Source organism: Arachis ipaensis, chromosome B06 (genome assembly GCF_000816755.2).
Source record: "Arachis ipaensis cultivar K30076 chromosome B06, Araip1.1, whole genome shotgun sequence".
NCBI classification, from domain to species: domain Eukaryota; kingdom Viridiplantae; phylum Streptophyta; class Magnoliopsida; order Fabales; family Fabaceae; genus Arachis; species Arachis ipaensis.
In genome coordinates, this window is record NC_029790.2 from 125,679,599 (window position 1) to 125,692,003 (window position 12,405).

At 30.1% G+C, this 12,405-nt stretch overlaps 1 protein-coding gene across 1 annotated transcript; it reads right to left on the minus strand.

The window, feature by feature from the left end:
• LOC107647588 lies at nt 1,570-2,174 on the minus strand. Its single transcript, XM_016351656.2, has one exon. It carries the CDS (start codon nt 2,134-2,136, stop codon nt 1,735-1,737), a length of 402 nt encoding a protein of 133 aa, XP_016207142.1. The 5' UTR covers nt 2,137-2,174; the 3' UTR covers nt 1,570-1,734.

Genomic DNA, 12,405 nt, shown 5'->3' on the forward strand with positions numbered 1-12,405 from the left:
GACTAAAAAATTGTATACAAAATAACTTATTTATAAGTTACTTTTAATACAAGTATTTATTGTTTAAATTTTTTTTTAAATAAACTTAATTAAATTATTTATCCAAACTAGACTTTATTATTTTTGACTAATAATTAACCAACAATATTTAAAAATGTTGTCTAAAAATATAATATTAAATTATTAGACTAAAAATATATATTAGACTACTAGCCAAAAATACTAGCTAATATCAATTAAAATTATTAGCCCTCATACATTTTTCTACTTTAAATTGGACGCTATTTTCTTTATTTCCAATAATTTCATAATCTTTTTCTCGCCTTTCTTTCATAACCTTAATTAAATTAGCTTTTTTGAGGTATAATTCACACTTCTAATCCAAATATTATATTTCAAAGACTCTTTTGACTTAGTGTTGGAGTTTCCTTGTAGGCATCCCAATTATTGGAGCCAGCAAATCTGCCCTTTCGGTTACTAACTTTCTTCTCTATCAAATTCTCGACCCAAATAAATCTTATGCTCGAATATTCTATTCAAACCATAGTAATATATACTAGGGAGAAAAAAAAAACTCCAATTTTTAACAACTATATATTGATGAGTTGAATATCATATTATAATGAGTACTCTTATACAATGTTTTTCCATTTGTATATAATCTATGTTTGGACCCTCGATATATCTCTTTTTACTTACTATCTCTCTCCTTTATTTAATATAATTACTAGTGGAAAAAATTAATTAAGTATAACTAGCAAAAAGAAATAATAATATTGTGTCATTTTCTAAATGGAAATTAACATATTTTAGACCAAATGAATTTTAATAATGAAATGTTATTTTGTACTAGAAGAAATAATTCATAAATATTTAACGTTTCCAAAAAATTTTAAAAATACTTTTTTATCAATTTTATTTCTAACATTTGAAATAAATTTTAATTCTACTCATACGCATTAGTTTTGGTTATTAATGATATTTCAATCACTAGTAATTTTGAAACATAAACTAAACTTACAGACAAAAGATAACAAGTTTTTGGGTCTAGTACAATTCTAAACCATTTTAACATATATAATTAAATCTTAGGGTTGAATTTGAATTTATTTTAAATTTTGAAAATTAAATAAATACAAATTAAAAGTTAAAAATAATTTTAAATTTTTTTTGCAAACGTTAAGACTATTTAATAATTTCTCCTGCTATATGAAATGAGCTAAATAAAGAGTTAATAGTCAAAACCGTACTTGAAAGATATCTCGATCTCCATTTTTGTCCCCGAAAGATAAAATTAATCAGATTCTTCCCCGAAAGATACTTTACCTGGTCACGTTCGTCCTTCCGTCATGTCCATAGCTAAGTTGGCAAACGTCCGCTGACGTGGGCCGTTAACTGCCAAGGTGACAAATGCCAAGATGTACCATGTTGTCGCTGATCAGATAAGTCTTGTTTTAGACGTCAAATTAGTCCTTGAAGTGGATAAACCCTAATCCCAAATTCAACGATAAAGATCAGAGCTCAGATTGGTTCCGAATCTTTCATGGCTGATATGATGAAAAAACCAGGGCTATCCAGAACAAAATCCGAAGGAAATTTCAACTTTCAGCGTTTCATACATAGCCTTCAGTTAAAGTAGGTTTCTTCTCTTCTTCTTTACAATTTTTCTTCTTATTCTTCTTTGCATCATCTTCAATTCCCAGACCTTGCAATTCATCAATGCGAGGTTCTTCTTCACCTTCCCCACAATTTAGCTCCTTCTCCAACCACAATTTTGTCCACAACCTCCTCCACTTCGCAGCTGCTACTACCAGAGACCTTCACCTCATCGCCGCCTTTTTCGCATCCTTTCTCGACGGCACATGCTCCGGGCAGCTCGTTCTCCGGCTCGATCCCAATCACAGCATCGGAGGTTCCCTCGGCTGCGGTTGGCCACGGGTCGTTGATGTAATCTTCGGCGGTCTTGTCATCATCATCGGAGAAAATCGCGGTGACGGACTTCACGGCAACGGCTGCTTTAAGGAATGCTTGGTGGATGGATTCAGGCGGAAGAGCACAATCTTCGAGGCCTGCATCTTCAAGGCACGGGGGTAGGATCTGGTGCAGTAACCCGTGTTGTTCTTTGGTTGACTCCATTGGAAAATCAGGTTTCAATTTCCAATTAGATTTTTTGTGATTTTTAAATTTTGTGAAATGAAACCCTATTTGCTAAATCTCAGGGAGATGTGCTATATTAGGCTCTGGAATGTGGTGGTGACTTGAACCTCACTATCTTTGGTCTAATGGCAGAAACTGTTGCTTGGGAAGATTCAATTTGGGGTGATGAGCCCCTGCAAGAAGCTCAGAGAAAGATCTGAAAGTAGAACAATTAGGCCTTGAAGCAACTGATTTTGTCACAACTACTCTCTCAGTTTCATCAATATCCATTTTTCATCAGTACTTTTTACAAATAGATGGTTTGCAACTTCCACTCTTCCTCAGAAATAGCAGGAATTCCTCTTGATGATGGCTTCAAATCATCCTAAGATAAGGATCACCAACCTGGAACACCTAACATTATGCCAAGTTTTAATATTAGTTCCTAATACAGAAAGAAATTTCATTATCATGATTATGAGTCTCACTCATGCTACTGTGCCTGGTAAAGATGGCCAATATAAACAAAAGAGAAGACAAAACGGGGGTAAAGTTTGTAACGTTTGAATCTCTCTTCTGAAGACAAAACGGCGACGTTTCAAAGTTAGGAGAGCCTTCTACCAAAACAGCGTCGTTTTGGTTGTCTGCCACGTTGGCAGTTAACGGTCCATGTCAATGGCTGTTTACCAACTCAGCTATGGAGATGACGGAAAGACGAACGTGACCAAGTAGGATATCTTTGGAGGACGAATTTGATTAATTTTATTTCGATAACGAAAATAGAAATTGAGATATCTTTTAGGAACGGTTTTGACTATTAATTCGCCAAATAAATAACTACACTAACCAAAGTCATTTATTAAGTCTTTATCACTCATTGTCATCTTATCATTGAGTTTTAGAGTACGGTATTTAAATGTGATACATTGTTCAATTTATTGCGTACCTGTCCCAGACAAACTTTACCATTAATCAAGAAACGTATAATGGTTTCCATTAGTTTCTGTCCCCTTATCATGCACCATTGATGACAATTATGAAAGTCCAAAAAGAATAGAAAGAAAATAGAGTAGAGCAAATATAATATTATGTCATCTTCTAAACTCTTCCAATTGATTATTCCACCAACTCTGAAAATTCCGTTTGAACCTAATGTAATCATGCTGGCGGATTATTTAAAACCAAGACTTTTCTCAAGCTCATAGATTTTAACTATTTTAATTTCTTATTACCTTTAAAAATAAAAAAAAAGAACTAACTAATAAAAATAACAGATAGAGGCCAGGTTTTGCAAGTATTGTGTGCTTCGATCGCTAAGTTTCATTTAAATAATTATATAACAATGAATGACCAAAACAATCATCAATCGTCTCAATTAGATCGGGGTATTATTCGGGTATCAAAATAAAATATCTGATTAACCTGACTTTATCCGGAAAAAATCTCATAAATAATAATAAAGACAGTAGAGGTGTTTTATTATATCAACATGGATTTTTTTTAATTATTATTTCTGCGTTATAATAACTTAACTTTGAGATCTTTGATGGAATGATCAAGTTAAATAAAGTACTTGTTGGTAGCTATATATATAATCATTCATGTATCTTTTTTATTAACTTAAATTTTAGAATAGGTAATTTTATGATATAATATCAGAATTTATATAACTTAAAATTTTAGAATTTGATTTTTATTGTTTTAAAAAAAATAGTGTAAAACATAAAAGGAAAAAAAATTATGAAAAAAAATTGAAGCAACTCAAAAATAGACACTTACGAGAAAGTGTGTTAATATATAAATATTTATATAATTTTTTCTATCATTCTATTAGTTTAAATTTAAAAAAAAAGTAGCTTCATGATTCAATGATACTCATCGCATTAATCGATCTTATATTGTTACAAAATAGTAACAATTTTCTAAAATAGTAGGTACATCGTAATAGATGGTGGATATATCGTAATAGATAATGGTGGATATAACGTATAAGAGATTATACAAGTTTTGTTCGTACATATATAATTTTGCTATTTTGATTTTTCAACTCGAGAAATTAAGGATTAATTTAAGTTAGTTTAAATAACATATTTTTTGTATATTTTTTGTCCCTAAAATTTGATAAAAGTTTTAAAAATACTTCTAAATTTTATTTTGTTTCAATTTTGTTCTAGAAGTTTTTGATTTGTATCAAATATGCCCTAGATGGTTAATTTTTCAAAAAATTTAAGATAAATTCAACAATAATTTCATAAGAACAACCCTCAATACAAACAAATCAAGCATAATTTTTATGCATTATTGTTAAATTGGTCTTAAATTTTTTGAAAATTTAGCCGTCGAGAGTATATTTGATACAAATCAAAAACTTTTGGGACAAAATTGAAATAAAATAAAACTTAGGAATATTTTAAAATTTTTTGTCAAACGTCAGGGACAAAATGTATACTTTATCCCAAATTTTATTATTGATTATCAATTTTATATATTAAATAATGATCGTTGACAATACTTTACCAAAATATAAAATATATACACAAATTTTGTTTCCAATTGGATTGAACTTATTGGATGTAAAATCTAATAATGAAATGCATATATTTCACCACATAACGTATATTTGTGATTATGAAAAGTTGAAAACAAATTGCCGTGAGATATAATGGCAGTTAAGAGTGATTCGGAGAGAAAGCAAGGGCATTTTTGTGGAATTGACTTTGAAATCATCATAATTAGAACAACTTGTAATCATAAAATAATGACCAATGTTTTGATACCAAAGCTAGTAGTTGGTGTGATTCTACTTAAATGATGACAAGAATAATCAAGGGCCCACCGCAGCCCTAAGCTTTGGCCCGTTAAAGAGGAATCTGCTGATTTCATTAATTATATATTTCTCATTTTCAATCTCAATTCTCATTGCTTCTCAAAGTATTAGTGGGTGTTTGGAAAGTTTACCAAAAGAATTTCACTCTGATGAAAAATTAATTTATTTTTATTTAAAATTCAATTTTATTATTTAGAAAGGTTTTAGTGTTTTACTATATTTGTAGAACTGAATTTAATTGTTTGGATTGAAATAATTTTTGAATGAGTAAATTTTTTTCTTTTATAATTTTATTCTTGAGAAAATTATTTTTGTTTGACATTTCAAAAATATATTTTATTTAAATAGGGAATATTTTGACCTTTCAAATATTAAATTTAGATATTGTGAGAATTGATTTAGAAATCGGATTTTTTTAGGCAAAATTTCCTCTATTTTTTTTTAAAACGACAAGCATAAATACATAGTCTTTTTTATTTATCAAATGTGAAATTAGTTTGATTTATAAATGATGAAAATTTGAGAATTAAAATTCTAAAATGAATTAAAATTAAAGGAAAAATTCTATTTTTGATTGAATTATGATTCTTGATGTTCCAAACAACTAAAATTCACTTTTCCTAAACCGGCCATAGTTACTTTAACCTAATTAATATTGTAATTTGCAATCTAAGTTTGGCTTGACTATTGTGTGGATGCCCATATTTTTCCATGTTTATTGGTTAGACGGTTAGTGGGCCACTTAATTTTGCATGGTCTACTCTTAAATTTGTGCACTAATAACTTTATCACCTTTCTTTTGTTTCTTTATTTTTCCACCCTTGTTTGTTGTTGATACAATATATATAACATGGTATAGCTAGCCATCGATCATGGTTTTTTTGCATCCCTTCTTTTGTATTTCAACATTTTACATTTTACATTTGTTTGTTGGTTATAGTACAACACACATGCCTTTAATTTCTTTTTTTTTTTTTTTTTCAACCCTAGTGTTCTTTGTTGTTATAATGCTAAGTTATCGCAATGTCTTGCCCCTCATCATCATCATCTTCCGGTGTGTATATAGATACGAGTAATTGTAGGATGAAGAATGAAATTTTGGTAATTAGTGAAGAATGTTTTTTTTAATAAAAAAAGTACTAAAAAAATTATCATTCTTTATAAATTTAGTAAAAAATCTTTATTTCTCACATGATGATTTTACTAGTTATTAAAAAAATATCTGTTACCTTTGTGAACTCGGTTTTATGAGAAAATATGTAACTTCCATGATCATAAAACTTAAATATAATATGAGAAATAGCTAATAATACAACGTTTTACATACAACAATAATAATCTTTATTGTCACTAGTAGCAGCTATCTCTTTTTAAAAACAAAAATTTATATTTAAACCAATTGTGGTGCATCTAATTACTATTTTATACTGCAGGTATATTACTCCGCTGACAAAGAATCGTTAATAACCAGCTGCATTTGATTGAGGCAATTTTATCTTAATCCAAGTTAAGACAATTATATTCTTCTTCTACAAAACTAACTAAATTTATTCAATGTTTTTTTGACAGAAAGCATCTCAGATTTCATCAAAACTTGAATACAACTAGTAATCCAGGATTTAAACCTGAGACAGTACAAATAGGCAGACCTGCCTCAAAGAATAAATTTGTTGGCAACAACCAAATTAAAAACAACAAACAACCTTAAAATCATGCAAATTTATATCTGCATGATCGTAATGATAAACTAAACTTTCTATCTATATATATTATACAGATTTTTAAGTAGTCTATCTCTAAGAATGAAAGAAACATAGACATATCTTATTTTTTTGAAGTAGGATAAATTCACAGTTAATTCTAAAAATCTTTAGATGGCTTAAAATTTGTTCTGTAAAAAAAAAAAAAAGACTAAATTTCACCCTATTTTTTGTATAATACATTTTTAAACTTTGTAGAATTAATGATAAGTTTTAGAAATTAATGGTCTTATTTTAACTACATTTAGGTATAAATAAGGCTCTAAGACAAAATTGACTATCCTCATGAATCTTATTCATATGTGAGCAATGATTTTTCTCTCTTTTATGTTGAAGTCTTTATATTTGATTATAAAGTCTCCTTCACTTCACATTTTTTTTAAGATAGTGAGTTATATTTAACCCATTAGAGCGGGTAGAAAAAAAAATTAGAAAATACTAAGTTACTCTTACTTTATCTTTAGGATTTGCATAAAAAATGAGCTCTCAAAAGAGCTACAAGATATAATAAAAACATATAACAATAGAAATTTCATTTCTAACCATACCTGCATATCTTTTGAATGTTTCAAACACCTAATGCATGCAAAGTTGAGTATGATATGACCTAGCTTGTTGAGATAACATATCATAATATATTTTGCAAAAAATCTATTTATATAATTTTGATATATGTTACTATTATTCTTGTTGGATGAATTGATTAAAAATAAAATATAAAAACTTAATTTATAGGCAAACCTATTCAATATAAACCATCTGTAATGAGGTTCTATTTTTCTTCTATTGCTGTTAATTAGGATTCCATTAATTTTTTTTCCTCATAAAAATAGCATTTGCTTTTTTAACCACAAAATTTTAGCTTTACTATTTTTTTAATCTCCCACTTAGAGTTAATTTTGGTAAAATTTTAAAATTAATGTTATTCATGTATCTAATAGACCATAGGAGGATTCACACCATTCAAATTTATCGGTATTAATTGCCTTTGTCATGATATCTGCTAGGTTATCTTTAGTATGAATCTTTTTCATATCCGCACTCCGTTCTTCTACTGCTTTCCGAACAAAGTGGTATTGTACTCTAATATATTTTGCTCTTGAATAAAAGGCAGAATTTCTTACAATGTGCAAGGCACTCTGACAGTCACAATATACAGAAATCTTTTGTTGTTTGTGCCCAAATTCCTCCATCAACCTTTGGATCCAAATAGCTTCTTTGCATGCTTGTGTAGCTGCCATATATTTAGCTTCTGCAGTAGATAGAGCTACAACAGTCTGTAATTAAGATAACTAGCTCACAGCTCTTCCTACAAGTATGAACACATATCCTGTAGTAGATTTTCATTTATCAAGATCACCTGCAAAGTCTGAATCAACATATCCATTGACAATGAATTTCGATCCTCCAAAATATTCTCTTAACAACATTTTAATGCTCTTTACCCAAATTTGTCATAAATCGATTTACCACCGCAATTGCTTGAGCAATATCTGGTCTTGTACAGATCATGGCATACATAAGCCTTTCCGTCACTGATGCATACAGTACTTGAGATATTTTTATCCTATTTATTTCACTACTAGGGCACATACTTGAGGATAATTTAAAATTCATAGGAAGTGGGGTTAAAATTGACTTACATTCTTGCATGTTGAAGTGTTGCAAAATCTTCTTCAACTAATTCTTTTGTAATAGCCAAATCTTCTTATCCCTTTTGTCTCGGTGAATTTGCTTCCTTAAAATTTTGTTTGTTAGTTCCAAGTCTTTCATATCAAACTCCCTAGTTAACTCTGCCTTCAATTCTTGGATTTGATCTTTGTCGGGGCCTACCATGAACATGTCATCCATATACAACAGCAGAATGATGAAATCATTATCATCAGACCTTTTTGTAGCAGGTACGATGATTTGAACTAAGTCTGTTATATCCAAAACTAATAATGAAAGAATCAAATATCTTGTACCAGCACCTTGGCGCCTGCTTTAGAATGTACATAAATTTAGTTATCTTGCAAACTAAGTTTTCTTTTTCTCGTTCTTCAAAATCTTCTAGTTGGAACATATATATCTCTTCTTCAAGTTCTCCATGAGAAAGTAGTCTTTACATCTAATTGCTCTAGATGTAAATCAAATGCAACATACATACCCAAAATTACTCTAATAGTAGTTAGTCTCACTACTGAAGAAAATATTTCATTGAAGTCAACACCTTCTTTCTGAGCATATCCTTTGACAACCAATCTTACACGATATTATTCCACCTGATAATTAATATCTCGCTTGATCTTGTAAACCCATTTGTTAACAATGGTTTTTCGATTGACTGGAAGTGCAACAATTTTTCAGGTATGATTTTTATGTAATGCCTCAATTTTCTTTCATTGCTGTCATCTACATAGAAGCATCTAGATTGCGCATAGCCTCCATAAAAGTTGTTGTCTCTCCATCTTTTGTCAAAAGATAATATGTATCATGGCTTGTCAAAACATAATTAATTTGAGTGCCATGATGGTGTTTTTCTTTGTTAAGTGGATCGACGAACTTCTATGTTATTGGTATTTGCTTCTTGTTCTTCGTGCTTTGATTCTGCTTTAGAAAAATCACCTTCTCTATATTTTTCATCTATTTGGTTATCTCTTTAATAGTGCTGTTATTTTCTTGTTCTTTTTGCAATTCATCTTCTGCAAATAATACATCTCTATCGATAACTACCTTGCAAACAGTGGGATCCCACATGCGATATCCTGTAACTTCGTTAGCATAACCCAAGAATATATGTTTCCTAGACTTTGGATCTATATATATATATAGAGAGAGAGAGAGAGAGAGAGAGAGAAGAATAATTAGGTGGCTTACCTTGTCACATCTCCATTTGTGCCTTCAATCCAATTGCAGTTGATGGTGATCGATTTATCACATAATAGGAAGTTTTAATAGCTTATGCTCAAAAAGACTTGGCTAAACATGCAATTTGTAACATAGCTCATACTTTTTCTAGTAGAGTCCTATTCATTTGCTTTGTTACATCATTTTGTTGAGGCGTATATGCAACTGTAAATTACCGTTGAATACTTGCTTGCATGCAAAATGCTAGAAAGTCACCATCGACATATTCTCCTCCATTATCTGTCATTAAACACTTGATCTTCTTTTCAGATTCAAGTTTCAACTTTGCCTTGAACCCCTTAAACATCGCAAACACACCTTTTTTTTTTATTGGGTACACCCATTACCTCCTAGAATAATCATCAATAAATTATACAAAATATTTTGCTCTTTCTAAGAATATTTTTGGCGACTCCCATACATCAGAATGGATCAACTCCAGTATGTTCTTGTTCCCAGTAGTTGATCTACCAAGTGTCAATCTATGTTGTTTGCTTGTAATGTAGTGCTTACAAAATGGTACGTTTATCGATTTAAGTCCAAAAATGAGATTACGTATTTACGTTCCAAAAAATTTTCAAGTCTCGTTCTAACATATGGCCCAATTTACGATGCCATGTCATCGTCATTTTTTCTTGACTTGCTAAAATAACTGATGCCTCTGTCTCTTGCAAAGTATCTCCCAGAAACATGTATACTACAATCTTTTCTACGATTATTCCCACATAATCACGTTTAATAACTTTGAAGATCCCATCTTGAATATGGGTTTTGCAACCAAGTTCATCTAGTTGCGCAATTGACAACAAATTCTTTTTCAAATTTTTCACATGTCTTACTACTTGAAGTGAATGAATAAAACCATCAAACATTTTTATTTTAACAATATCCATTCCAACAATTTCTAAGGCATGATCATTTCCCACGAAGACAGATCCTTCTACGACTCATTCATATGCACTATAAGAAAATCGTCGGATACCGCCAGATTTATCGGCGAATTTTTTCGTCTGCCGCTAATTACCAGCGAATATTAACTTTTAATTGGTGGAATTCTGAGATTTGTTACTGTCGGATTTATCTCTGGTAAATCCGGCTAATTACCAGCGAATATTAACTTTTAATTGGTGGAATTCTGAGATTTGTTACTGTCGGATTTATCTCTGGTAAATCCGACCGTAATATTATTTTTTTTAATTTGTTTAAAAATTCAATATATAATTTTAAATGTTTAAACTCAATAATTTTTAAGATAACAAAATTCAAAATTTTATAATTTTTTATAATAATTTATCTATAATTTTTTCTTAAAAGTTCACAAATAAGTTCACACATCAAATTTTAAGACTAAAGAAGAAAAAATAATAATTACTCATGTATAAAAAAAATGTATCACTATAAACATATATTCTAAATCCATAAAAGATGAACCTATATACGGTTCAATATGAAAAATAAGATACCTCATAGTGGCTAAGTAAATTGCATAATTGAAGATATCTAGACAATAAAATGTTGAAAGGAAAAATTAATTATACAAATGGTATATCTATTTAAGATTTCAAGTAATCAACTAATATGCATATGTATATCTCTCAAATCTTATATCTTTTTAAACTTATACAATTTCAACAATTTACAAACCTACTTGGAGGTTTTACATCATAAACTTACTGTGTACAGGTGCATTTACTAGAATAGCAGGCTATACATATTCAATTACAAAATACAAACATAATCAACACACAAATTATAATTAAACAAACAAATTAAAGTTCATATATTCAAATGAGTAAATTACAACAAACTTAGAAAAATTAAAAATAATCAACTTAGCAAAATTAATTCAAAAGACAATGAACTCAGACAACAATAAACTCAAAAAATTAACAACAATCAATACTAAATCAATAATTAATTTAGAAATTAATAACCTAAAATTAACTTGGAGAATTAACAATAATCAATACTAAGTAACTCAAAAACACAATTAACTCAGACAACAATAAACTCAGAAAATTAATAATAATCTAAAACACCATCAACTCAAAATAAATCTTAAATTATACTCTACCTAACCTAACATTATTTAATTTCTAATTACACTAAATTAATATAACAAATTCTAATTACACACTTCATTAAAAAATTTAATCAATAATTTAATAAAGTACCTAATAAAATCATAAACAAACAAAAAAATCTGAAAAATACAAAAATTATAGAAAAATTACCTCTGATAATGACTACAGGATGGTGGAGGCATGGTGGTGGCAGGAGGCGGCAGTGAAATCTACGGTGGTGAAGCTAGGGTTTAGTAACATAACAAACAATCAAAAGAAAAAATGGACAATAACCTTAACTTTGGCGCGGTAGACTTCAGTGGCGGTGATGGCGACAAGGCGATGACCTCCGACGGCAAGGGACACCAACAGCGGTGGCATGGAGGAGGCTTTCCATGGAGACTCCAGCAGCAGTGACGACGACATGCTAATTTGCGACGACAATGTGGCTTAATGGCGGCGAGAGCAACTCAAGGTTGTAGCGGCGTAACCTTCTTCAATGGATCAGAGGGAAGGGGGGAGAGGGAGAGGGAGAGGGAGAGGGAGAGAAAGAGAGGGGACATAATTTTGTGTTTGAATTTTACTCAAAATTTACCAGCAAAAAAATTCGACGGTAAATCGTTTGTTGTTGCTTAGACGCCATGTTTCACTAAATCCTGTTACCGTCAGAATTTTCTGACGAAAAATCCGACGGTAACTTATTCGAGGGACGAATTTTCACTCGTAACTG

Excerpts from the sequence above, each read along its gene's own strand:
- LOC107647588 (XM_016351656.2), bottom strand. The coding sequence starts at position 2,136 with ATGGAGTCAACCAAAGAACAACACGGGTTACTGCACCAGATCCTACCC.